The sequence below is a fragment of the Squalius cephalus genome, assembly GCF_949319135.1.
Source record: "Squalius cephalus genome assembly, chromosome: 9".
Taxonomy (NCBI): Eukaryota; Metazoa; Chordata; class Actinopteri; order Cypriniformes; family Leuciscidae; genus Squalius; species Squalius cephalus.
In genome coordinates, this window is record NC_137130.1 from 33,298,397 (window position 1) to 33,326,385 (window position 27,989).

At 36.4% G+C, this 27,989-nt stretch overlaps 1 protein-coding gene across 3 annotated transcripts in view; it reads left to right on the forward strand.

The window, feature by feature from the left end:
* Positions 1-1,308: 1,308 nt before the first annotated feature.
* prpf40a (PRP40 pre-mRNA processing factor 40 homolog A) overlaps positions 1,309-27,989 on the forward strand; it is a gene marked incomplete at its 5' end in the record, with an annotated part of 37,014 nt that continues 10,333 nt past the window's right edge. For 2 of the 3 annotated variants that reach the window (XM_079882499.1, XM_079882500.1), the window contains 21 exons: positions 1,309-1,387; positions 2,567-2,707; positions 8,604-8,687; positions 11,774-11,801; positions 11,883-11,905; positions 12,094-12,138; positions 12,648-12,758; positions 15,767-15,887; positions 15,978-16,002; positions 16,921-17,136; positions 18,053-18,158; positions 18,825-18,889; positions 19,015-19,179; positions 19,888-19,996; positions 20,658-20,808; positions 20,926-21,059; positions 22,430-22,544; positions 22,932-23,023; positions 23,104-23,220; positions 26,557-26,694; positions 26,814-26,909. In XM_079882499.1, coding sequence (XP_079738625.1) covers positions 1,385-1,387; positions 2,567-2,707; positions 8,604-8,687; positions 11,774-11,801; positions 11,883-11,905; positions 12,094-12,138; positions 12,648-12,758; positions 15,767-15,887; positions 15,978-16,002; positions 16,921-17,136; positions 18,053-18,158; positions 18,825-18,889; positions 19,015-19,179; positions 19,888-19,996; positions 20,658-20,808; positions 20,926-21,059; positions 22,430-22,544; positions 22,932-23,023; positions 23,104-23,220; positions 26,557-26,694; positions 26,814-26,909 — 2,085 coding nt within the window. Of the gene's footprint in view, positions 1,388-2,566; positions 2,708-8,603; positions 8,688-11,773; positions 11,802-11,882; positions 11,906-12,093; positions 12,139-12,647; positions 12,759-15,766; positions 15,888-15,977; positions 16,003-16,920; positions 17,137-18,052; positions 18,159-18,824; positions 18,890-19,014; positions 19,180-19,887; positions 19,997-20,657; positions 20,809-20,925; positions 21,060-22,429; positions 22,545-22,931; positions 23,024-23,103; positions 23,221-26,556; positions 26,695-26,813; positions 26,910-27,989 lie in introns of those variants that run through there. The other variant, XM_079882501.1, reaches the window with a different exon arrangement.

Here is a 27,989-nt window from a genome sequence, read left to right on the forward strand (position 1 = left end):
ATATTTAATGTGCATCATTAGGCCTACTTGACGCCAGAGTAACTCGCTAAGCAAATTCAATTTGTGCTCTCGCGAGAACTCTGGATTTCAAGGGTAATTTTTTACTCAAAGTAGTAAAATCGACAGACGATCTGCATCAATAGACACAATTTTAGGTAATAGTGGCCCACAACTGATTAGCAGAAGTATTTCAGTAAGACAGTAATAACGTGAGTTAGCCAGTTAGCAGGAGAGTTACACAATATAAAACTCAAAACAAAGTATTTTGAACACCGGTGGAAAATATATACATCAATAATTAATTAGTCATACTTACAGGTTATTCTGAGGAGCAAGTTAGTCCAAATTAACTGGGTACTGACTCGTCTTTCAAGAGCATTTAGTGAATCCTTCATTGAACACTGAGATTTGAGAAGCAGTTGTCAGTAAAATAAAGGGAACACAGCAAAAGTTTAGGATTATACTGCAGTGGTATAATGGTAAAGATGAATTTTAACCACTGATTCTACACATGCTCGTCCTTGGGCAGTGGGAAAAAACTGTCGTTACCTTCACATTGTAGAGCACATGCAGCGTCTTCTCGACGTGATGCTATCCAGGAATCCACAGGAATCAGCAGCAGTGTTTGAGAGGATTCAAGTTTTCCCTGGTGTGCACGCAATAAGTGGGCGGGTAATATGCTGATGTTTCGCCTTGACCTCACAACAAAATGGCTTAGGATTCATTTAAAAAAACGATTCATTTAATTGACTCAGAGTCGACTCTTACTTTTGAGAGACAATAAATTTATATACGGTGCACTTTCAGATTTAAAACTTTGCAGGATATTTTCACTTAGAGCTATGTTACACACTACATATGAAAGGTAATTTTTAAAAAAAAATCCATAATGAGGCAATTTAACATACAAAATAAAGGAAGTCACATTTAAAATATGACATAGATGCTACCCTCGTAATAGTGTTCTCAATAAGTATATCCATTCCAAAACATTGAAAATAAATGCACTTTCTGTGATGTAAAAGAGACAATTGTATATCTTTTTTGTGAATGTGTTTGTGTTAAAGCTTTTTGGAATGAGTTATGTACATCTCTCAGAAAAAGAAAAAAAGAGAGGAAAAAAAGAAAGAAAAAAAATTAATAATAATAATAAAAAAATTAAAAATTAAAAAAAAAAAAAAAAACTCACTTGCACTCACAGGCTTCAGATCTGCGTATTTCTTGCGCAGCACTCCAGTGTTTTTTTCCTGCACTTCGAACTCGTATATGCGCGCGTCCTACTGGTTGCACTGAAACACGACTGCTGTAGTTTGAACCCGGCGCCCAGCAGCCAATCAGAGCGTAGGTTTTTGTCTCGCGCAGGGTCGCTGCATGTTCACTCATCATGGTGAGTCCAAGAAAATACACAGTTTATTCACATAAAACAATACTGGTGTATTCTAGCAACTACAAATGACACATGTAAACATTAAATTGTGTTTTCGGTTGAATTACAGACGGTTGTATTGAAGTAAAGGGTATATTATGGACAGAATAAAGCTTGGTTAGCATATAAGCTAATGTGAATGAGTGACTGATGCTAACGCTAAAGCTAATGTGTGTTTGAATGCGAATTTATTATTGTGAATTTTACAGCACTGTGATACATATCTGATTGTGTTAAACATTTATGCTTGTAAGCAGTTTATTTATGGATATCCGTTTCACTAAGCTGACTGCATTGCTGTTGATAAAATTATTAGACTAGAGAATATCAACTTAATCACACTGATAAAGTGATTTGAGTTTTCATTGATGGTCGACGATTTATCCCTGATAAACTCTTATAAAACTACGTTAAACTAGGGAAGTTTGAGTGATTGTTAATTGAGTTCTTATGTGCTTGGCTTGTTTAGGGCAGTAAGTTGGTTTGAAATCAGAATCTTCATTTGTCATTATACAAAAGAGTACAACGAAATTATATGCAATCCTATTTAGTGTAAAATCAATCTCCCACTTTACAAAAAAATGTCCTATGTGCAATTAATCTATATAACAAATAAGTGAGACTGGTAAACAGTAAACTGAAATGTGTGTGTATATATGTATATGTATATAAATCACTGGTTTGTTATACATTTACATATATATTAACCTTCTGGCTTTTTAGATAACAAAATACATACTTTTAGCCCAGAAATTATGCTAGTTGGTTAGAGTGAACTATTCAAGAAACATCTGACATTGAAGGTTCATATAAGCTTGGCTCTGTCATTAGACTTGAAAACATCATCAGACTTCAGATCAGTGATGTGCAGCATCTTTATCAGAGCTGTGGTTACTGTAATGGACTCTCTTGTTCATAACAGTCCTCGACTGATGCTAATAGTGGCCCCAGTCAAGCACCACCTTTTCCTGGTGTTCCACCTTCAGGAATCCCCCTGCCCTTTGTAAGTTGGTGTTGGAAAGCCTTAACTGTAATGCCATCTCTCTCTCTCTCTCTCTCTCTCTCTCTCTCTCTCTCTTTGCTGCTGCTTAGTTGTTAACACTAATTAATTCCTCAAATTTATTTTTGTGTTTTCCAAAGATGGGGCCACCAGGAATCCCGCCTCACTTCCCTCCAATGGGAATGCCACCCATGGGTCAGAGGCCGCCCAGCATGGCCCCCATGCCCCCGGGAATAATGCCCCCCATGATGCCCCCAATGGGAGCTCCACCCATGGGACAGGTAAGAGCTTATAGCAAACACTGCTTATGACAGTCAGATTTCGTTTTGAAAGGATGCAGTGTTTTTAAAACGTTTTTTTCTTCTTCTGGGTTGTCACATTTCACAAGTGGCAGAGCACAATGATTTTGTATGGTACATGATGTTTCTGTGTCAGAATGATATTCATATTAATGATCATGTGTAAGTTCTTTATCAAATGCTGTACATACTCTTAGAGTATGCAGATTTGTCACATAAACAACTTGTCTGTAGTTTTGTCATTTTAATCGCGTAAAGCATGATAATAATTCTCAATTTGTTTTAAGTCAGATAGCCAATAATTTGAGGTTCAGTGGGTGCTGAATGAATTCATGATTGAGTTTTTAGACACATTCAGAATCACCATGACCTGCGAGTTCAGAGTGATTTGCCTGTTGGTTCAGTAGTAGTTGCACTACAACGTAACCTCTATATGTAATTGTGAAGGACAAGATTGATTAATATTTAATATTTGAAGAACCTAAATCAGACATGTAGTGTGGAGAAACTGATTTTTATTTGAATGTTCAGTAATGATTGTAAAAATGAAAAATTTTATTGAAATCAAAAGTTGTATTTGTTAGCATTAGTTAATGCACTGTGTACTAACATGAACAAACAATGAACAGCTGTATTTTTATTAACTAACATTAACAGATATTACCAAATACAGTAACGCATGTATTTCTCATGGTTAGTTCATGTTAGTTAATACATTAACTAATGTTAACAAATGAAATGTTATTGTAAAGTGTTACCTTTATAATTAACCTATATCATTATGTTCCTACTCGTTTGTTAAAAAAAAAAAAAAAAATTTAAATGGTGGCTGTCATAAAAAAATGGCAGATTTATTTAAACACATTAAATTCTGAAGAACAGTAAAAAATAAAATAATAATGTAATGGTGCATATATTTAGCAAAATGTTCCTCTCTAGAGTTTTTTTTGTTTGTTTGTTTATGGTCACTAAATGGCTTTTCTGAGGTAAATGTAACATTGTTACATTGTTTACAAACTGTTTTATTGATGTCTTTCCATGGTTGAAACGCTGATTGAGCAATTTCATGACATAAGGATTTCGGTCAGTTTTCATGCTGTAACTAGCACTAAAGCCGAAGAACTAGGGATGCATGATATATTATTGGCCACCATATCGGTATTGGCTGATATATGATCATTTTTAATGTTATCGTTATCGGCCCAATAAATAATGAATTATTTCCTTCAGCTGAGACACTTCAGATGTGCACTGTTCTCCATGATGTTTTTGAATTTCTTGAAATATGATTGTAATCACTTCAAAAAAGGAACATAGAGTTAAGTGCAACATTGTGCAGCTTGTCATATAGGCTACATCAAATTATAATGAGAACATCTTTATAATTGTGTGCTTGGGACATGGATTTAATGGTGAGACTTTTGTTTTTGTAATCAGGCTATCACAAATTATATATAAATTTGGATTTAGATTTAGGCCTATCGGCAAATATATCGGTTATCGGCTTTCAAATATAAAGAATTATCGGTATCGGGCAAAATTTTAATATCGGTGCATCCCTAGGAAGAGAGGATATGTGTGCTTCACGCTGGCACTTCACTGAAAACAGCCATCTGTCACATTAAAGAGCGCCAAAATGTTTCAGTTTCCTAAAAAATGGACCCAATTTGAAATCTGAGACTTTCATATCAAAAGTAAACAAAGCTTATTGCGATTTATTGGATGGGAAGCACTCCACGGTGTTCTGTTCATTCATCAACTGAGAACAACACAGACCAAAAGATTGATTCTTGGGATTTAAGAATTGATACTGGTTCATAAAAATGAGAATCGATTAAAATTGAGGTATCAATATGTTTTTTACCCAGTCCTAGTACCTCACAAATTGTACCACTGCACTTCACTTAGAATCTCTTGTTTGTAAATCCTCACCTATGTCTCACTGCCAGCTTATTTTTACAGGGACTGTGATTATTAATTTTATCTGTATATGAACTCTTAGTTTCTCGGTTTGCATCCTTCACTTTGGTAAGGTTACTAAAGTGGAGAAACGTAATAGACCAGGGGCTGTATGTATAAAGCTGCTCAGAGTAAAATTTTAGTCTTAAGTGTCAAAATTCTAAGAATAACATAATTTTACTCTTATTCCTAGACTTAAGAATAAGTGTGATTCATAAAGGTTCCTAAGTGTTAAGACTAGGTCTCAGCTCCTAAATTATTTAAGAGTGCTGGAGAGGTATCCTAACCTAGTTAGGAGTAAGTTAACAAGATGGCAGCAGAGAGGACGAGACCGCACACTTTCCTTAAAAAATATAATGTATTGGAGTTATGTATATTACAGTATGATATGATGACAGCGAAGCAATACAGGCTTGATTGTAAAGGTATTCCTTTTGTAACTGACCTTGTAAGAAATGTAGGCTAATAACTTCTCCCACTCTACAAATCAATGCTCTGACTGCACTAATGTGTGCGAATACAGCAGTGCAGCGATCGTTTCTGCACCGAGTCTATTTTTTGCTGTGCTGCAAACGCTGAATTAAAGTGACACAATGAAATAAAGTAAAATGAATAAAGTTCGTGGTCAAAATGAACACAGATTGACATGAAAATATAATAATCTCACCATAAATGCATTTAATTAAATAAAATGTAGTAATCTCACCATAAATGCATTTAATTTACTTATACTGTTTTTCACAGTCATCTTTTTTACTTTAAGACGGGGTTAAAGCAAATGCAAAAGAAAAGGCACGAGAGTCGGCGGTTTTTGTCAATTTTAAGTTTTAATTTAAAATCTTTGTGATTTTAATGTAAGTACATGGTTAAATATTTTACCACTTAATAGCCTATATATATCTATATAGAAGTAGCACTGAATAATGCGTTGTTTAAGTTGTGTTTAAACGTCTATTAAAGTGTGTATATGTGTACAAAGAGAATCGCAATGCTGACAATTTTTTTTAAATAAAAGTTGATGATAACTTATGGATTTGAAATACAAATAGTGAGTATGTTTTTGTGGTACAGCCGCGGATCAGTTACACACTGCAAACGCATCATATGTGAAAGCACTATAGCGCGTGCTGCTCCTGCACCGCATACACACTGCAACATGCACCGCATACAGTTGCACTGCACACGGAGTATGTGTGAAACAGGTGTAAGCAGGATCTTAAACCACACCATACATACAGAAGTGTCCAAAAGTGATTTGTGGAGGGTTTAATGACCTTACAAAAGTATTTGGCAAAAAAGGCAAGCTACAGGTTTTAGAAAAACAAAAAAGCTCATAGGAAAAATAATACATTGACAACAATATAATCAGTTATTAGTATTTGACTGGTTTTCGTTTGTTTTTGCATGCGTTTATAATTTCTTTGCATGATTTGGCATGTTTCATTGCATTATCAGTAATAAAACAATTGACTCAAAGAACAACTACGCAATTTGCTTACAAAATCTAACACATTTTTAATAATGTTTGAATAATGGGTGAATATGTCAATTTTCCTATGCCGGATATCATTTTTGGCCACTTCTGTAATGGTATGAAATGGCAGTTCATTGACTTTCCAACTGATCTTCAAACCATGTGGCAAAAGCAAGCCACTTTAATGAGGATTGTTGGAGCCGCTGATTGAACTCATGTTCGCATAATTGCTCTAACTATAAATGAGGACACAGGTATCAATAGAAAAGGATTCCATTGCATCAACACTAATTTGTGATCATTTTGCACAATGCAAATCCATTTATTATAATTACATTAAATAATTTGTGTCATGCTGCTGTGACTTGCAGGGTCACTATTGGCTGATTCAGAGGTTGAGGGCGGCCATTTTGGGTTGACATTGTAGTCCTTAGTTCATAATACTTAAGTGCCACTTGAGTCAGCACTTAAAAATTAGTCTTAGACTTTGCTGAAAGTTGCTTTTAGCTTCTTTATAAAAGTATCCTACTCTTAGACAACTACTACTTTTTACTCTTTACGAATTTTTGACACTTAAGTCAAAGCTTAAGACTATTATAAAGAGCATTTCTGAGAAGTTTTATAAATACAGGCCCAGATACTTTATTTTTCTATCAGTCAAAATGACAGAAAACATGTTGAATAAACTATGTTTTTCAAATTTGGTAAATGACAGAAGTTGTTCGGTAAACGTAACCATTAGGAGTAGCCTATTTTATTCACAAATCAGAAATTAGTGGTCACATTGCACATTTTTGCAGGGACCAGTCTTTATTTCTTGTCGCATTTAATTTCAACACAGTTTGTGTTTGTTAGACAAAACAAGTCATGAAAAGTTTATTTGTATAGCACATTTCATACTCAGCAGTAATTCCGTTTCAGTTTTTCCAAAAGAACAATATGAAAGATTATTGTCCACCTCCAGAAGATAAAATTCCGACCTTACTGCTAGTGTTAAATGCATGTTTTGCTACAGAATGTTATGCTTAATGCACATTCTGTAGCGGCAACATAATGGGCCGTTCTCATGGGATGATAACTATAAAGTGTTAATAATCGTTCTGATTCTGTGAGAATAGGAATGTCCACACCACAGCTATGACGACACAGAGGAACAGTATTGTTGGAATCACTTTTAGAATATTTTTATATTCCGGCTGATGAGCTAGTAAAAACATTGACAGCTAGTCAGAATCAGCTTGAAGATTTAAAGTGGCAGACTATATAACTGCACTGTGTGTTTATAATAAACAATGTTATCATCTGTTAGTGTGGACGCTAATATAGAGTTCTAAAAGTTGTTCTAAAAGTCCCCCTGTGGTGAAAATCAAGCTTTTAATGTTGTTTATATGTCTATGTGGTGTTTTTAATTTGCTTTGAGATAGCCTAAACCATGTGCAAATTCATAAGTCAACACCATTGCTGAGTATTTTCTCTTTAAAACTGCAGTGAACCAAAGACAGTCTCAAAAACACGGTTTGAAATCGCTGGTGTTTCTGATGTCACAAACTACCTTGTAACCAATCAGGTCAACGTGTGATCATCAACCAGTGGATCTCTGAGCTGGTGTGTGTGAGTGGAGGCGGGGCTAATTTGCATATTCATAGAACCGCGTATACTTAATGAGGCAAGGGTGTAGTTACATTCAAGTTATTTTAGGGCATGAAGATTTTTTTTTTTTTTTTTTATTAAGAAGCAATTAAATATGTCATTTTGGTGATCAAAGATGAGTTTTAAGGCATAAAGTTATTGACTACAGGGGGACTTAAAGACTCGATCACCTTTAGTATTTATAGTTATTGTGTAAAACTTACAAACACATGTTCTTGTCATACTGCATTTCACCTCAAAATTAAACTTTTCCATTACGTTAGCATAATTTATTTAAAAGAATTGTACCCAGACAGTTTGATTGTCTTTGATCTCTGTGCTATAGTATTAAGGAGGGTGGAGGTGTGCACAATTGTCATGCAAATATCATATTTAAAAAAAGACTCTAAACCTAGGCTTTGTTTTATTGATCCAAAATACAGTTACTTATTTCTTTTGATTATGGGATGAAAAATGATTTGAACATTTCTTGGAAGTTTTCATGTGATTCACACTAACATGGAGATGAGAGAAGTGCATAGTCTTGAACATGAATATATAGAGACATAAATCATTGATATGATTGCAGTAGTGCTGTCTTATTGGACCTAATGCGCCACCTGTGTGTGTGAGAGAGAGATGAAAGGTGTGTCAGTGGATGTTTTTGGATGTGAGGTTCACACTGTAATCAGGCACTGGAGAATACAGAGCACAAGATGTGCTTTTACTCCTTTCAGCACATGCCTTCCTCTCCCCGTGTGCAGTGTAGGATGGAAATTAGCAGTTCACATTAATTTTTCATAACTCTTTTCTTAGATGCCAGCCATGATGCCACCAATGATACCAGGAATGATGATGCCTCCCCGGATGCCAGCTGCATCAATCCAGCCTACAGGACCGGTAAACTAGCCTGTATATCACACTATTCCATCAGTGCTGGTTAAATATAGACCCTCACATGCTGTCAGCAGTGTCTGTATAACCCTAATGAACACCCTGCAAAGTGGCAAAATGTACCAATTTAGAATCAACACCATTTTTTTATAGCACTTATCCATGTGTTATGAGTGATAGTAGCAGAAAAAGATCAGCTTGATCTAATTTATTTCAGTGTATGATACGTCTCCTTCCCTACTGCACACTTTGTGACTGTTAGGGGTGTAATGGTTCAAATTACTCATGGTTTGCTTTTTATCACGGTTTTAGGGTCATGGTTTCTGTACGATTCTGTATGTGCTATGTTCAGGAAAAAAAGGACTACTGTCAAAAAAATCTAACTGTGGAAATAGCACAAATAAATACAATAGAGAAAAGATAAAAAATAAAATAAACTGTTTTTCAGGTAGGTCTAACTGTAGTTTTCAGGTACAGAAATGAATAAAATGTAAAATAACACTGCATATGATATTCACTATATAAATTAAATAAAGATTAATCCTTATAAACTTAAGTTATTCAGTCGAGCAGTGAGTGATTTCTTTTGTTTGTTTGATTAACTTTAAAAACAGACAGCAGCAATAATATTAGGCTGCTGTCACTTTAAGACATAATGCATGGATCCAATATACGGTTACATATGCGTCGTCTTTCTTGACTGTTTACATTCACTTTTAAGACATAACCTACTATGTTTGCTTGGATACTCACCAAGACGGTCATGTTGACATCATTTTTGTGTGAATTTTTCTGTTCAAGCGCAAGCAGACTTGAAAGCGAACTCAATTTAGTATTCACACGCTGTCTGAAGGCCCTTTCACACTGAGCGCGAAGCGAATCACTGTCGAAGCATTTCTCTCAGTTGTTTATGTGATTGACAGCTTTCGAGCGAATGAGCTCTCTGACTCAGACACGCAAGGAAGAAAACAGCGCTCTTTACGTCGTTTCAAGCTCTTCAGATCGCACAATTCAGTAAAAAATCAATAGAAATGAGTAGCATTTTCAGTATTCAGCTGCATTCAGAGAGAGTGAAAAACAACATAACTGTCTTGGATCCCAAAGTGACATTTTAGAATATGACCCCTATCAAGTGATCATTAGGAACCAAAGGTACTGTAACTTTAATAACTCAGTTATATAATAACGTTTAATAACTCCAAAAAGAACATTCATTATGTATGTTGTTTACATGCATGGACTCATGTTCTTCAGTCCAAATGAGTCAAATATGATTTTAGATTCTGAAAGCACTGTTTATATTATGTACCCTAAACTTGTACCCAATCTGATCCAAATATTTCTGCAATAAATCTATTATTAACAGAATCTCAGTGGCAGCTGCTACATTCAGAAGCAGAGAAAGCCACAGCCAGAATGTCATCAGATCTAAATGCTAGCTTTACTGTCATTTGATACATTTAATCTTTGCTAAATAAAAGTATTAATTTCTTTCTTTAAGAAAAAAATCTTTATTTACTGACCCCAGAATTTTTGACCCGTAGTGTATTTAAACATAAGCACCAGGTCAGTACCCTGTTGTAAAATCTGTCTAGCTCAGATGATCCTTCTGAATAATCTCAGTGTTTGAACGGCACATTTGATTTCTTTCATCAATGTAATCCAGCTTTGCAAGGAGACATTCTGATGTCTGCAAGGCAATTAAAAACTGTTGAGCTATACTAAAATCTGACTGTTTTCAGACAAAAATGACCAGACATTATCAAAAATGACTAACATCCTTTTAAGGAAATGTATTTTTATTTTTCATTTTGTGAAGTAGGCCTACCTACACTTTAGCTGTGACCAGTTCTTAATTTATATGGAGAGAAATGCGTGGAAAGTGAATTAATATCTGACCAATAACATGAAACAGCCCAGTTCAATTAGGCCGTGTGTCCACCAAAGCGTTTTTTCACGCGGCTGGCGTGTTTTTTCAATAGTTTTCAATGGGAGCGCCGCGTTTTTAAAACGCCATGAGCGTAACGAGGCGCTGAGCGTCTTTTTCACGCTGAAGCGCTGAGCGTTCGGCGTTTTTTACAGGTCGCCGAGAGTTGAAGAATGTTCAACTTTTGGTAAAACGCAGCGCTCATCACTGTCACATTTTACCCAACCGTCCAATCACAGTGGAGGAGGGGCGGGACTAATACCACACCGACCAACCGCGTCCACCACATTCTGCTTGTACAACGTACGTCAACAGATGACAACAACAAGCATAATAACGGAACAAAATCATTTAAAACAAGAGCCAGAGAAAATACATTACATTGTATTGACATTTTAATATAGAATCAACACAGAAAAAAAGTATTTGTGAAATGAGATACTAGTAACACTTTCGTGGATATTCCGTATCATAACAAGCAAAGTGTCTCAACTGAAAAAAACGCTGGCAAAACGCTCTCAAGCGCTCACAGCTAGGCGTTTGCAGCAGAGCGCCTAGCGTTTTCAGCTGGCTAAAAACGCTTTGGTGGACCTTAGAGTGGCTTAATTCATTTGCTTTTCAAAGCATTACGTCACTAGTGAATATGGATGAAAGCACAACATGGCAGTTTCAGTTCAGTCTATATATAAGATCAAACTAACCATACATGTGCAGTTCTTTATTTTGAACACACCTCCTCAGTCAGTGGTGATTAAGATCTGCTTTCATGTAATCAGCTATATTAAGCATCAAACAGCCTGTCGTTAGTTAACCATATTAAATATTGATAGCATCAGTAATAATTAGCACCAGGCTTTGAGCTGTAGATGAAGACGTCTGATCAGATGCAGAATCCAGCTGATGCTCCAGGAGCTGTCAGTCAAACTGCCTGTCAGTCAGATAGCATTTTATTTTCCTGCAATTTGGGTTAAGGACACTGCTAATGAAGTTAGCTCTGATATCTTTAGATCTGCTCATGGACTAATTTAATTCCAACAATTAATGACAGAGCTTTCATAGATTATATGAAGTTTCAAGTCATTTAAAAGATTTTACACACAAATCAGCATGCTTATTCTATTGGCTTTTTTGTGTAATGAAACCCTCTTTCCTTTGTCCATCTCAGCCTGGTGTGAGTCCAGTTGAGCCTGCAGGTAAGAGATAAATGGTTTTTGGTCATAATCATATTGTTGATTATTATTTCTAAATGTAATTGTGTTTTTGATCTATTTCAGCGCCAGCTGCTCCCGGAACAACAGTAAGAACAAGCAACCAAACACATTGTTAATATTGCGTAATTATTATTGGGATTTAAATTTATTGAATTTATTTTCCTGTCTCAATAATTAATTAATAATAAAGCCATAAACAATGCTATTATTGAAGACAAAAAACAAAACAAAAAAAAAACCTTTTAACATGGAAATATTATTTATTTCCTCCTAGAGCACCACATCAACTGAGTCTTCACCTGATGAACAGACGAAAAAGGCAAGACACAACAAACAGTTTTTATCGGCCAAAAATTACACTTGCCTAAAATTAAAGTACAGTTAAAAAAAAATTGCATATGAAAGTATAAAACCACTTTATGGAATGGATTGAGTCACTCGTAAAGCACACCAGTTTGATTCATGGCTGTATCATTCAGACCAGTGTAGTAACTGGATCAGTCAATTCATTAAGTAGTTCTGATTGATTAATTCACAACTTGGACATCTCTGCTTCTCTCGTAAATTGTCCAAGGAGAGCCAGGGATCAGTTTGCTGTCACACAAAGCCATTATATGGTTTCAGAAGACTGTCATATATATGGGCAACTTTATTAAAAACTTTATTGTCCAACTTTTATAATACTTTAATGCCTTTGCTTCTTTTTTGATGCTTGAATGAGCAATGGTCATACATGGTTTTGTATAATTAAACTAATAACTGCAGGTTATAGCTGATGAAATGACTAGTCACTAATGATGTAATGAGTATTCATAATGTCTCCTGCAGAAGTCAGTATGGACCGAGCACAAATCACTGGATGGAAAAACATATTACTACAACACAGAGACCAAACAATCCACCTGGGAGAAACCAGATGAGCTCAAATCACCTGCAGAGGTAAAAACCGGTCAACTCACGTTTCTCGCTTACACAGTTATATTCATCTGCCAATTACTGCTCCTTCAGGAGGTATCACCTATTATGCAAAATTGACTTTTACATTACGTTTGAACATAAATGTGTGTTGGCAGTGTGTGTACACAACCACCCTATAATGATAAAAATCCACCCGGTGCATTTTTTTTAAGTCCCCCATAAATCATAAGCAGTGTCTCAGAACAAGCCGTTCTCAGGCCATTGTTTCGATGCCGGAGCAGCTGTAGACAAGAATGTCTCCTAAGCGATTGAGGTGTTTTGTTTTTTGGATGTAAGAATGAACATAGCAGTCTTCATTTACTCTCGTTGTTACTCGAGGATGCATCTGTACCAACTGTTCATGATCCAGGTTACAGTCTCCGGATCGATAGGCCTAACGGTACTGATCACGGCAGAAATTTAAGTGAGAACGCGCACTTTATCGAGTCGTTTTACGGATGTAAAGTTTACCAGTTTATTAAGCACCCACTGAAAAGGTGTGTATATATTTGTTTACTGTTAGTTATAACGAGTGTTTTGTGTACTTCACTGTGTATGTTGATGATAATGAAAGGGAGAGAGAGAGTTTATGGATAAGACTTTTATGCGCACTTCTTGTACTGTGTTTATTCAGCTCTTACAATGATTGTCTGGAGTAAAACTGATGCTTCATCTTTTGTGTGATGTACAATGAACTTCATTGAACTCATCAGTATATTTTTGGCCATCATTCGAACAGGGTCTGCTACAGCAGGCTTGTATTAATAGTGGATAAAAGCAGATGACAAATATGTTATAACTGTAATTAAACTTAACTATACCTGTTCTATCTACATGCATCATATATTCTCTGGCTCTGTGGGCATTATTGTTCGACTCCAGGTCGAAATGAACACCGCTACTGAGAGTTTCTGTTTTGATATTCTCATTCTGTGAGATGAGATTGTCCTGACAGAGCGCGAGCTCGTCAGCAACAACTCATTTGCATTTAAAGCGATACATGTTTTTCTGAGCCCCAAAAAGTGACAATTTAAACATGCTGTAAAAATGATCTGTTGGGTATTTTGAGCTCACATACACACTCTGGAGACATCAGAGTCTTATTTTACATCTTGTGAAAAGGGGCATAATAGGTGCCCTTTAAGGCATATTCTGCTTTTGAGAGTCTAATGCCCCATAGTTACATAGTAGTAGTAGTACTACTACTACTACTACTACTACTACTACTACTACTACTATTAACAATGATTAAATAGCATAGTTAGTTTAGTTAGTCTGTGCTTGACAGAGTTTTGAATTGAGGCTTGTTCTTACATAATGTGAAACAAATCCATCAAGTGCTTGATTTTCAGATTTTCTGACAGGAGAGATGACTTATCAATTATTATTTTTATTAAGAGTCTTAAGATTGGAGCACTGTTGCAGAAATCCATGCGTTAATATGCACACAATTTATAGTATAGAACAAACAAATTACTGAACCCAACTGATCTTTTTTTTTGTAATGTCAGGATTTTATATTTAAAAAAAAAATCATATATATATATATATATATTTATGATTTTTTTTAAATCAAAAAAAATATATATATATATACATTAAACTAGGTACAAATACAAAGCTCAATTTTATATATATATATATATACACATACACACACACACACTCACCTAAAGGATTATTAGGAACACCTGTTCAAGTTCTCATTAATGCAATTATCTAATCAACCAATCACATGGCAGTTGCATCAATGCATTTAGGGGTGTGGTCCTGGTCAAGACAATCTCCTGAACTCCAAACTGAATGTCAGAATGGGAAAGAAAGGTGATTTAAGCAATTTTGAGCGTGGCATGGTTGTTGGTGCCAGACGGGCCGGTCTGAGTATTTCACAATCTGCTCAGTTACTGGGATTTTCACGCACAACCATTTCTAGGATTTACAAAGAATGGTGTGAAAAGGGAAAAACATGTGCGGCAGTCCTGTGGGCGAAAATGCCTTGTTGATGCTAGAGGTCAGAGGAGAATGAGCTGAATGATTCAAGCTGATAGAAGAGCAACTTTGACTGAAATAATCACTCGTTACAACCGAGGTATGCAGCAAAGCATTTGTGAAGCCACAACACGCACAACCTTGAGGCGGATGGGCTACAACAGCAGAAGACCCCACCGGGTACCACTCATCTCCACTACAAATAGGAAAAAGAGGCTACAATTTGCACGAGCTCACCAAAATTGGACAGTTGAAGACTGGAAAAATGTTGCCTGGTCTGATGAGTCTCGATTTCTGTTGAGACATTCAGATGGTAGAGTCAGAATTTGGCGTAAACAGAATGAGAAAATGGATCCATCATGCCTTGTTGCCACTGTGCAGGCTGGTGGTGGTGGTGTAATGGTGTGGGGGATGTTTTCTTGGCACACTTTAGGCCCCTTAGTGCCAATTGGGCATCGTTTAAATGCCACGGCCTACCTGAGCATTGTTTCTGACCATGTCCATCCCTTTATGACCACCATGTACCCATCCTCTGATGGCTACTTCCAGCAGGAAAATGCACCATGTCACAAAGCTCGAATCATTTCAAATTGGTTTCTTGAACATGACAATGAGTTCACTGTACTAAAATGGCCCCCACAGTCACCAGATCTCAACCCAATAGAGCATCTTTGGGATGTGGTGGAACGGGAGCTTCGTGCCCTGGATGTGCATCCCACAAATCTCCATCAACTGCAAGATGCTATCCTATCAATATGGGCCAACATTTCTAAAGAATGCTTTCAGCACCTTGTTGAATCAATGCCACGTAGAATTAAGGCAGTTCTGAAGGCGAAAGGGGGGTCAAACACAGTATTAGTATGGTGTTCCTAATAATTCTTTAGGTGAGTGTATATATATATAAAGTTTATTTGCAGGAATATCCTAATTTGTGATAAATACTTATGTATTTATGTTTCAATGTAAATTGAAACAAACTCAAAGAGATTTGTGTTTTGCAGCAAATGTTGTCCAAGTGCCCGTGGAAAGAATACAAGTCAGACACCGGAAAGCCCTATTACTATAACTCGCAGACCAAAGAGTCTCGCTGGACTAAACCCAAAGAACTGGAGGACCTGGAGGGTCAGTACACAAAGTTGTTCTTGCACAAACACAAATCCAGAAATCCTACATGAGAAAATGGTTTAACTTTTTTTCCTGTCTTTTCTTCAGCGATGATAAAGGCGGAGGAAAATGGGTGAGCATCAGCTTTATTTACTTGGACCATAAAGGGATAGATCACCCAAAACTGAAAATGCTGTCATTTACTCAGCCTCATGTTGTTCCAAACCTATAGGTCTTTTGTTTATTTTCAAAACACAAATGAAGATATTTTTAACATTAACTCCTCATTTTTGTCCATCCATTGAAAATTACTTTTACCAAAATCTTAGTGGAATTAAACGTTTATAATCGCATTTAATTTAAACACATTTAATTTAAACATTGTCAATCCAGAAACGTTGCAATGTGTAGTTAGCTGCATAACAAATCTGTAGTATATACAGAAATATAATTGGGCAAAGATTGCTGCCATTATAATTAAAGTTGATGATTATAATGTGAGGTACTCAAAGCTGCACTCTTGCGAAATTCCCGTTATAATCAGTAAAGCTGGCATTGTTTACACTGTTTATAATGACAGGATTTGCAAGAGTGCAGAACTCGCACTGAACAAACTCAGCGGTGTTGAGCAGATTCTGACTAACTTAAACACCTCTGATTGGTCATTTTGTTCACGCGCTCAACAGATATGTCTGTGATTGGCTACAAAGCCCAGCGCTGCAAAAACACATCTGTAAATAGAAACCTTTGACACTCTTCCCAGAGATGCACAAACAATCACGTCAGCGTTTTAAAGCAGCCGGCTATCAGCGGGTACCGGTACTGCAGAATGGCAGGTATCGTCACAATAAATGAACAAATAAATCTTTGATGGGACAGAATCATTTTTAATGCAAATTAATTTCAAGATAGCAAATATATATAGGTTTTGGAAGGGTAGGGTAGTGCCACTGTAAAATGTGAATTCCATAAGAAGGTAGACTTTTCATACACATTTTGTTTAATTCAAAGATGATCCAATTATAATGATCTTTACCTGTGTCTGTTAAAGGACGGCTGATGTTGTGGCTCCTGGCACCACCCCTGTTCTTCCATCTCAGATCGAGCCTCCTGTTACTGTGGCAGCAGTTGCTGAGACAGAGGTTACCATGGCGACGGGCACCTCAGAGGAACCGCCGTCTCACGTGCCCGCTCAGGTTGCTGAGGTCAGCAGTGATGTCATCGTTAACTCCACTGAGGAAACGCCCAGCGTAGAGACACAACCCAGGTAATGAACTCAAAGACGTTCAGCACACATCTCACCGTGTAGAACAGATTACATTAAATACACTACCAGTCAAAAGTTTGAAATAATTCCGATATTTGAATGTTTTTGAAAAGTCACCAAGGCTACATTTATTTAATCAAAAATAGACTTAAACGGTTACATTGTGAAAAATTATTACAATTCAAAATAACTGTTTTCTGTTTGAATAGATTTTAAAATGTGATTTATTCTTGTGACGGCTAAGTTGAATTTTCAGCATCATTACTCCAGTCTTCATTGTCACATGATCTTTCAGAAATCATTCTAATATATTTTAAATTATTTTAAATTGTAATGATATTTCACAATATAATCATAATTTGTACTTTCTTAATATCTCTGGCATTCATATTTCATTGATTAACACTACTATTCAAAAGTTTGGGGACAGTGATATATTTTTTTCTTCTTAAATTAATACTGTAATTCAATAATTTTATTCAACAAGGATGCGTTAAGGGATAGTTCACCCAAAAATGAAAATTCTGTCATCATTTACTCACCCTCATGTCGTTCCAAACCCCCAAAAGACTTTTGAACACAAATGAAGATCTTTTTAATGGAGTCTGAGAGATTTCTGTCCCTCCATTGAGAGCTACGCCACTACCACTTTGACACTTCAGAGAGTTCATAAAGAGATTGTAAAACTAATCATTAGTTAACTACTGTTAATCACTAACATTTCAATAATTCATAGTCTAACATGATTCACATTTCTAGATCCAGTCATATCCTGATGATTGCGCTACATTGTTTCCTGTTGAAAATTCTGATTCAGTTTATGAAATTAAGCGTTGGTAATTGTTTTTTTGCCACAATGCTCATTTTTCTTCAAAAGGTAACTTTAGTTTTGTATTTATTGTAATTTGTTTTCCAGTAATGATGTTTCTAAGGAGGAGAGACCTGAGCTGGTGAAGAAAGTTTACAAGTGGAACACAAAAGAGGAGGCAAAGCAGGCCTTTAAAGAACTTTTGAAAGAAAAGGTACAATTTTTTTTTTTTTTTTGGTGCTCTCTCTCCCCCCTGCAGTGAGGAGGGAGGTGTTGATATTCCAACTGGGTGTTTCTAAATTTAGTGTGTATTAATTTGGCACACAAAGTGCTCCTGTGAGAGCCGCGGCTGTTTAATTGCGGTGAGTGTGATTAGACTGGAGTGAGTGAAACAGAAGACGGTGGAATCGCACGCTTCACAGACCCCCGACAGCCTTTCGGAGAGACACACTCATAATCAGTCACGAACTTGTGTGATGTCAACATGGAGATCTACTTCTCCAAACCGTATTAATCTGTTTTTCTTTTCTTTTCTTTTCCACCTTTCTGCTAATTTGATGCCCATTTATGGTCAACAGTCACGAGATATCAATCTAATTATCTATTCAGGCCAAATAAAAATCTCTTATTCTACCTGATGAAAAATGTCTCAATAATTGTCATTTAGCAAATCTTAACAAATTCTAAATTGGAAGTTTACAATAAAGCACTTTCTTATATTTAAAAAGCTTTTCTCTTTTTATGCCATTTGGAGTTTTTTCCAACCCCCTATTTTTTTTCCCAAGCATGTCATGCATCGAGTATATAATATAATATATACTTGTATAATTTTAAGTCTGGTTTTAAGTAACTTTCCATCTTTCTCCGTCTGTGTAACTAGGGTGTTTCCTCCAATGCATCATGGGAGCAGGCAATGAAGCTGATAATTAACGACCCTCGTTACAGGTATCCAAATACTGCATAGCATTATTGTTATTTGATAGCGTTTACATCCTGAGCACTGCACTGAAACTCGCATCTCTTTCCGTGTGTGTGTGTGTGTGTGTGTGTGTGCGTATGCGCGCATGCAGTGCTCTGCCCAAGCTGAGTGAAAAGAAACAGGCGTTCAATGCTTATAAAGTCCAGACAGAGAAAGAGGAAAAGGAAGAGGCCAGAATCAAATACAAGGAGTCTAAAGAGACTTTCCAGCGCTTTCTGGAGAACCATGAGAAGATGACTTCAACCACACGATACAAGTGAGTGTTTTCAGCTCTTTTGATGATGCGACGTTAAACAATTCCCACAAACAAATAAAAATGTAATAAAAATAATCATTTTAATAATAAAAATGTATACCTTTATACTTTAGGTTAAGGAGGTTTGAACAAACAGCCTAGCAATTGCATAGCAACACTTACAAAAATACCAAGAAACCTTAGCAACTGGCACTGGCACCCACCCGCATCACCTCAGCTTCATAGTGGAGAGTTTTACATGCACAAGCACCACTCTTTTTTAATCTAGTATTACTATAAACATGGTTACTGATTTTTCAGCTCTGTGTTTGTTCTCTTTATCTGTCATTGATTCAGAGCAGTTGAACTTTACTCCCCCACTTACTTAGGTGATTAAAATCACATCAGTGTTGTCATGGTAACATGTTGGGAGGTTGTGGTGATGTCACGGAGTTAAATGATGTTATTGGTTTAAATCTCACTTGTAATCAGGCTTTAAATAGCAGTGTTGTTTTTCGTGAGTTCCTGTCTGCACTGTGTCATAAGGTCTCATAGATGCTCTCCATTATTAATTAGTAGTTATATGATGTTAAAAGGCTGTAATGTCACTGCCCCCTACTGACTAACATTTGAACTGCAGCAATGTTTGTACTTGCACACAGATGAAATTGTTGTTTATAAAAAAAGTGGCAGAGGGTTGTTTGTGAGTAAATGTGTGTCTTTGTGCAGGAAAGCGGAGCAGATGTTTGCCGATCAGGAAGTGTGGTCGTGTGTTCCTGAGAGAGACAGGCTGGAGATCTATGAAGATGTGCTTTTCTATCTGGCTAAGAAAGAGAAGGTTTGATTGACGGAATCTGGTTATCACTGCTCTCTAATACATATTTACACTAATAACCTAATTACCTACTAATTTGTTTTTGTTTTTTTCTATTTAACAATTTAAATCTTGATATATTTTTCAGTTGGATGCGTTTCAACATGCAAACTTAAATTATAAAGCAATAAACCTGATATGACTGATAAAATAAATAAAAAAACTGATAAATGTTTTTCTCTTTACATTGGCCACAATGAATGGTACCCTTTTAATAAATGCTTTTAATATGCAAATTATTTTACTTAATATTTTTGGAATGAAAGATAAGATAAACAATGTAGATTTATTTTCACAGCCATCTTTGATCATATTTACCAAGGGTGCCAATAATTCTGACCAGGATATCATCAATATCAATAAATATGATCAAATATGTCTGTGAAAAAAAAACATATATATAAATACATAAAATATATATACCTTATCATGCGATCCGAATTTAGTCACATCCGTATTGTTGTATATATTCTGTATTGTGTACTGAAATACTTTTTCTTCTTAAATAATTATTAAATATTTATTGAATAAAATTAAGTCAAAATATTGCCCTCCTAATGCATTTAAGATCTTGTCCTGTCTGCAGCCTATTGTTATTTGATCGTGACTCGATGCTTTGTTTCAGGAACAAGCCAAGCAGCTCAGGAAGAGGAACTGGGAGGCGCTGAAGAACATTTTGGACAATATGGCCAATGTAACATACAGAACAACATGGTCTGAGGCACAGCAGTACCTGCTGGACAACCCCACTTTTGCTGAAGACGAGGAGCTACAGAGTATGAACGCACACACACAGTAACAGCCACTTCCACATGATGATGCTTTTAACCCGCATAATGCAAGCGAGTGTGTTTGATATAGACAAAGCTTTCATCTTCCTCTGTGTGTGTTAGACATGGACAAGGAGGATGCGTTGATCTGCTTTGAGGAACACATCCGTGCTCTTGAGAAAGAGGAGGAGGACGAGAAACAGAAAACTCTTCTGCGAGAAAGACGCAGACAACGCAAGAACAGAGAGTCCTTCCAGGTGACACACACACACACACACACACACACACACACACACACACACACACACACACACACACACACACACACACACACACACACACACACACACACACACACACACACACACGTGTAACTGTCCTGGTTTGTCCGCTGCGTCACCTGTCCTGGCTTGCTAATATGAAAAGCGCTCACCTTGATTAATTGGAACTTGATGCTGGAATATCAACAAAGTCTGTGATGACAGATGATCTGTTTGACTGAGTTTAAGGTACAACGGGTCATTATGCCATGAGGGAGACAGAATGCTAAAGCATCACTCAGCTTTATTAACACTCAGAAACCCACTGGAGTATAAATATTGGTCAAAGCGATTAATTGATAACTATTTTGCATTTAATATGGGTTCAAACGGCATACAACAGCTCACACTCTGAAATTTGTCAGTGATACATTTGGAACAAAAATGTTTACAATTTAAATCTCCAATGTCACTCTAAGACCACAGAATGGGAGAGTATGGAATTTGATTTTAGTATTTCTTGGGTCTGGGGAAGTATGGAAATGTGTTTTCAGACTATTGGCCCTATTCTGTTTCCTAATTTCTAAAAAAAATAAATGGATAATTTAGTGGTCATTTAACGTATGCATTAACATTAACATTTTGCGTATTTTCATTGCGCAAAACTGCTTGTTTTTACTATAAACAAGTCTCCTTTGAACTGTACTGTATACTGAATATAATTCTGATAATAATGCTATATGGGTGAATACTTTATGGGTGAGGACCTGATAATAAATTGCCATAATTGCCTGCCATTATTCTTAAAAATATAATTGGGTTACTGCAATTATTTAGCAACATAACAGCATACATAGTCAGAATGTAGCACACATTTTAACAGTCAAAGTTTAAACCATTGATTCACCAGATGTTAAATTTGGTCTGAAAAATCTACTGAGAAGTTTGAAAATCTGAATATGGAAAAGTATTGAATTTCTATTTTCTAAATGTGTAGGAACCCTCAAAGACACCATATCACTTTGCTGATTCCATTTACTGACTAGTTTGGATCTAAATTAACTTTATTTTTGCACTTCTTGTATAGTGATGACATACACTCACATTCAAGCCCCCATCTTACTGGAAAGGCTTTTTTAAAAGTCTTAAGTTTCTGCAATTTGAAACCTTGAAAACGTGCAATTTTGAAGCACTTAATTTAATATATAAAAATGTATATGCATAAACAACATGTTTTTTTATAACCAGTATATTCCTAAAAACTCACTTTTTTAAAGTGGAAAAAATAATATGTACCATCAGTATTAATCCTTTGTTAAGGACAACATCCTTGACATGGTTGTAAGGTGGTGTGTGTGTGTTTTCAGAAATTCCTGGATGAGCTTCACGATCATGGGCAGCTGCACTCCATGTCTGCCTGGATGGAGATGTACCCGACCGTCAGCGCTGATATCCGCTTCAACAACATGCTGGGCCAGCCAGGTCTCTCTCTCTCTCTCTCTCTCTCTCTCTCTTTCTCTCTCTTGCGCGCGCTCTCTCGCTCGCTCTCACAAACGCTCAGAGCCTGGCAGGCTTTGATGTTGATGAATAATACATGTAAAAGGGTCCTGTCCTCATTTCTGACGGTCTCCATTTCACCAGTACAATCTGTGAACTCCACATGACTCTGAAACATCAGCACATATAAAATGGGCAATATCTTATTTTGGGCCCTCTAAAACTAAATAATTGAATGGCGAATAAAAATTCATTTTATATTATGATTGTCTATGATAATTGTTATTAAATGTAGTGCAATTGGATATCGGTGTCATTTATTGTAAAAGGTAATAAGCTGCTCAACATTGTTATGCTGTTTGTAAATTGTAGGCTCCACCCCTCTGGACTTATTCAAGTTTTACGTGGAGGATCTCAAAGCTCGTTACCATGATGAGAAGAGAATCATTAAAGACATCCTGAAGGTGAGAGCGAGAGACCTGACGATCAGTGTTTATCAGATCTGTGCTGAAGCCCTTGATGAAGTGTGTGTGTGTTTGTACAGGATAAGGGCTTCCTGGTGGAGATCAACACAGGCTTTGAGGATTTTGGCTCAGTGATCAGCTCTGATAAACGCGCCACCACGCTGGATGCAGGAAACATCAAACTGGCCTTCAACAGTGTAAGCAGACTGCCTTGCTGTACTTTATTCAAATTAACTCTGTTCCAAAATGCAGTGAGATGCCTAACTACATTTTAAGGCAACAAATGATGGTTTTCATCCTACATGAAGGCTGGTAGGTAGGGCTGGGCGATATGGGCAAAAAAAAATATCACGATAATTTTTTTTATATCAGTCGATATCGATAATTATCACGATAAAAGTCAAATCTTTATTTCTTTCAAGTTTAAAGGCAGATTTTTACTCCTAAGTGAAAGTTGTAGAAACCAGAGCGTTAATTGTGGTTTTAAACTACTCTTTATTGTCAGAACATATCATGACAAACACTTGCCAAACAGGAGAACATTTCACAAATCTGAGGAAGAACATTCAAACATTTGTCATTTTTCCTTAACAAAATAAATATATTTATTGGATAATTAATTTCTTAGTTTCTGCATGTGCTATTTTTTATTTGGTAAAATGTAATATTCTGACTGTTTGAGTTTTATTAAACTTAACCATTGGTCATCCAGTATCATGCATTAGATCATGACAACCTCACTATCATGGCAAAATGTAACTTTATGGTTTCTGTGGTATTTGTATGAAAAACAGTAGCCTAAATACATTATTAAATACTGTAATTATATTCCATCAGTCCTTTAATACATCGTCTACATTAATAATATAATACAATTCAATATGTATATCCCACATTTCATGGTGCAGTTAATATTACTAGGCTAACGTTACAGTAAATCGTGGTAAATGATGGGAATTTGTACTGTATCGCTGCGCGCAGTGTTTCTCCTGTTAGTCAGCGCTGTTTCATCTGCCTTTAAACTGGTTTAAATCACTGAGACATTTGTGTTCTTCGCTGAACTCAAGCGCTTCTCACTGGATCTCGTGACCGAGAGCGATCAGAGTAAACGCATCTCCTCTAGTGAGCTCGCGCTGCGCTGGCGTTTGGACTTTGAGCCGAGCGGATAAATGGTCCGTGTGGCGCGCGCTTCAAATGAGTTTCGTTCCGCTTTTGGCGCATAAACAATATCGAACATTTATCGAGCTCTTGATATCGTTTTATCGAGAAAAATTATATCGCGATAATTATCGTTATCGTTTTATCGCCCAGCCCTACTGGTAGGGAGTCCCAAAATTCGAAAAGCGGCATTGCATGTATACTTCACAGAAAAGGCAATCCCTAAATGCTGACTGTGTTGCTAGAGTTGAGGTTTCCATGACAGATTGGGCATTTTAAAATGGACACAGGTAGCATTTTTGTGGGCTACTTAGAATTTACAGTGGCTGCAAAAAGTTTATTTGCAGATGCTAGACTGAACTTGCTGTTCATTAAGGAATCTTGAAAATGTATCTACATATTTTTCTACATAAATATTAAATGGCAAAAACTGTTTTCAACATTGATAAAACAAAGAACCATTGATACTTGAGCACCAAATCAGAAAATTGGAATTATTTCTGAAGGATCATGTGACGCTGAAGAATGAAGAAAGTTCAGCTTTGCCATCACAGGAATATATTACATTTTAAAATACATTCAAGTAGAAAAGTTTTTTTCAAATTGTAATTTTCTTTATTACTGTTCTACTGTATTTTTGATTAATAAATGTAGACTTGGTGAACATAAGACTTCTTTTAAAAACATAAAAACAAAAAACTTAATTATTTCAAACATTTGACCAGTAGTATACATTGTGAATATTAAAGACTACAATGTGTTAAGAACATTGGGAAAGGAAAATGAAGAAATTATATATTTTTACTTTAGAGTATGGCTTTTTAGCTTAGCAACATGCTGGCATCAAGCTATATTTTCTAATATAGTTTGTGTTCGGGGTGAAGGAAAAAATCAATTCACATATCTCTTCTAACGATTCAAATCGATTCATACATTTCAATATTCGATAACGTCTGTTAATAATGTTGACGGAACAATGAGCACTGTATCCCTGGAAAGTTTAGTTCAGGCACACTCAGGCTTGCAACAGGGGACAAATGTAGCTTACTTGACAACAACAGTTCCTCTATCATTATTTTAATGAATAGAAATTAGCCTTAAATAATGTATAATTACCATCACACATTAAGCGTTATGTACTTTTTACACATGAGAAGTGCGTTTAATTTGAACAGGCAAGCGTTTGCCGTGGAAACAAACAATGCCTGGGTATTACCTGTTCAGCCCCGACAAAAAGTTGCAAAACGTTTTTTAAACGGGAACGGTGGTGCGTTGAACACCCTCTTCTGATGACGCAAGAGTTGCAACTATGGCAGCTGAGAAGGCCATTCTTTGTGTTCTTTTTGAAGAATTTTCGGAGCATAATGAAATGGGTATAAATACGTGTTTAACACTGCAAAATATGCCCAATGTTACAAGACAATACAATACAATTTTATTTTGTATAGCACATTTAAAAATAACTGGTGTTGAACAAAGTGCTTTACAAAAGCCAGGGAAACAAACAATAAGATAGAAAACACATAAAACAGTAAAGCAAAGTAAAGAACAATAAAAATGGAAAACCTATGAACTAAGGTAAAACTATTTTTTTTTACAAAAAAAAAAATCAAGATATATTGAAAGCAATTGAGAAAAGATACGTTTTCCATAACTTAGGGCCGATGACTGCCAAAGCACGATCACCCCTATTTTTAAGTCTAGTTCTAGGAACAGATAGTAGCTCAGAGTCCCCCGAAGTAGTTCAGATAGGTACTGTGGATCCTGGTTCTGCAAACATTGGGTCGTTTGGTGGGCCGCCCCCTCAAAACAATGGTGGGGTACTGGATTGAAGTAAAACTTTAACATGAGATTAAATAATTCAACAAAACTTTTACATTTTGTTGAATTTTAATTTAATCTCATGTTAAAGTTTACACCTATGAGTTGTAATTAATATCAATTAATTGGGGGCACAGGCTTTCTTATATATAAGGAGTGGGCTTTGAGGACAATAAATTAAATAAAATTCAAAAAAAGTTTAGAAAATGCATATATATTATCGAATTGAAATTGTATTAAAAATCGATTCTGGATTTTTAATCCAATCATGACCCCAAGAATCGATTTTAATCCAAAAGATTCCCACCCCTAGTTTGAGTGCTAATTGCAATTTGTCCGTGTGAGTTGCTGCCTTTTGAAATGAAACCTCATAAGCGACTGACCCTGAATGATTCTACAGTGTGGATTTTTGCCTGTGTAGACTTTAGGAAGAAAGCCAGCTCACTAGAGTTTGGAGCAGAGAACCAGTGTTTAGTTCATGTTTACTGATTAATGAGGTGAGAGTTCATATTCATTGACTTGTGTTTGGTTTCTTTTCCTGGTTCTGCTTGTAGTTGCTGGAGAAGGCTGAAGCACGTGAGAGGGAGAGAGAGAAAGAGGAGGCCAGGAAGATGAAGAGGAAGGAGGCGGCGTTTAAGAGCATGCTGAAACAGGCCACGCCCCCTCTAGAGCCTGAGGCCACATGGGAGGGAGTATGTCATGCTATTACAATAAATACCAACAATTATATAGTTTGTCTATCTGAACTGACTCCTTATGATGTATTAGTCCTCTGCTGATCTGGTGTGAATGTGTGTTCATGCTTGCTCAGGTACGAGAGCGTTTCCTAAAAGAGCCTGCGTTTGAGGACATCACTCTGGAGTCTGAGAGGAAGAGGATATTCAAAGACTTCATGCATGTACTAGAGGTAGAAAAGAATTATGAACTGTTTTTATAAGACTTTTTAAAGAAGGCAGATTCATATGTACAAGAATTGACTTGAGAATAGGTGTGTTCACTTTTCTGTACGGTTTATCTTGTGACATTCAAGTTTTTTTTTTCTAATAATTTTTTTTTTTTTTTTTTTTTAATGGGGTCCTATTATGCTTTTTTTTTTTTTTTACATTGCCAGCTTTCTTTAGTGTGTGCTGTTTGAGCATGAAAAGGTCTGCAAAGTTACAAAGCCAAAGCTTGAAATTGCGACCATTTTGTTCAAATATGGTTCCAAAATTGAATCTGTGCAACACAAATATTTTTTGGAGCATTTATACGAGTGCAAATAATTGTTTTGGTGCAACTTTTTTTCTAGAGATGCACCGGTTGACTGGCCATAAATGGCGGTTTTTAGTTTAATATTGGCTGATCTCTATTCCAGACTTGCTCACTGCATTGCAGTAACTAATTTCCTGAAATGTCATTTGTGTGAAATTATCACAGTCTCTTAAAGGTGGTATCAGCGATTTCAGGCCAAAACATAAATGATCACATTCATCTAATCTTTCCTAACGATCCGCTAGCTGCCCGCCCCATAAGCAAGCCGTCAAAAAAACGCATCTCTGTAGGCAGCCTAGACTCTGAGATATGCACACAAAAACAGTTGGTATCAACATCACTCAAAACCAAAATAAATAGTGTTCCAACCAATCACCGACAGGGGCGGGTGTTGTGAGGTTTTGCGCTCGTGCACGGCTGCCTATGACGCGAAAACCTCACAACACCCACCCCTGTCGGTGATTGGTTGGAACACTATTTATTTTGGTTTTGAGTGATGTTGATACCAACTGTTTTTGTGTGCATATCTCAGAGTCTAGGCTGCCTACAGAGATGCGTTTTTTTGACGGCTTGCTTATGGGGCGGGCAGCTAGCGGATCGTTAGGAAAGATTAGATGAATGTGATCATTTATGTTTGGGCCTGAAATCGCTGATACCACCTTTAACAGAACGTTTTAACACAGGCTAGAGACGGGACAGGAGAGCGCATTGGTGTGGGGGTTTATATGAATATCTC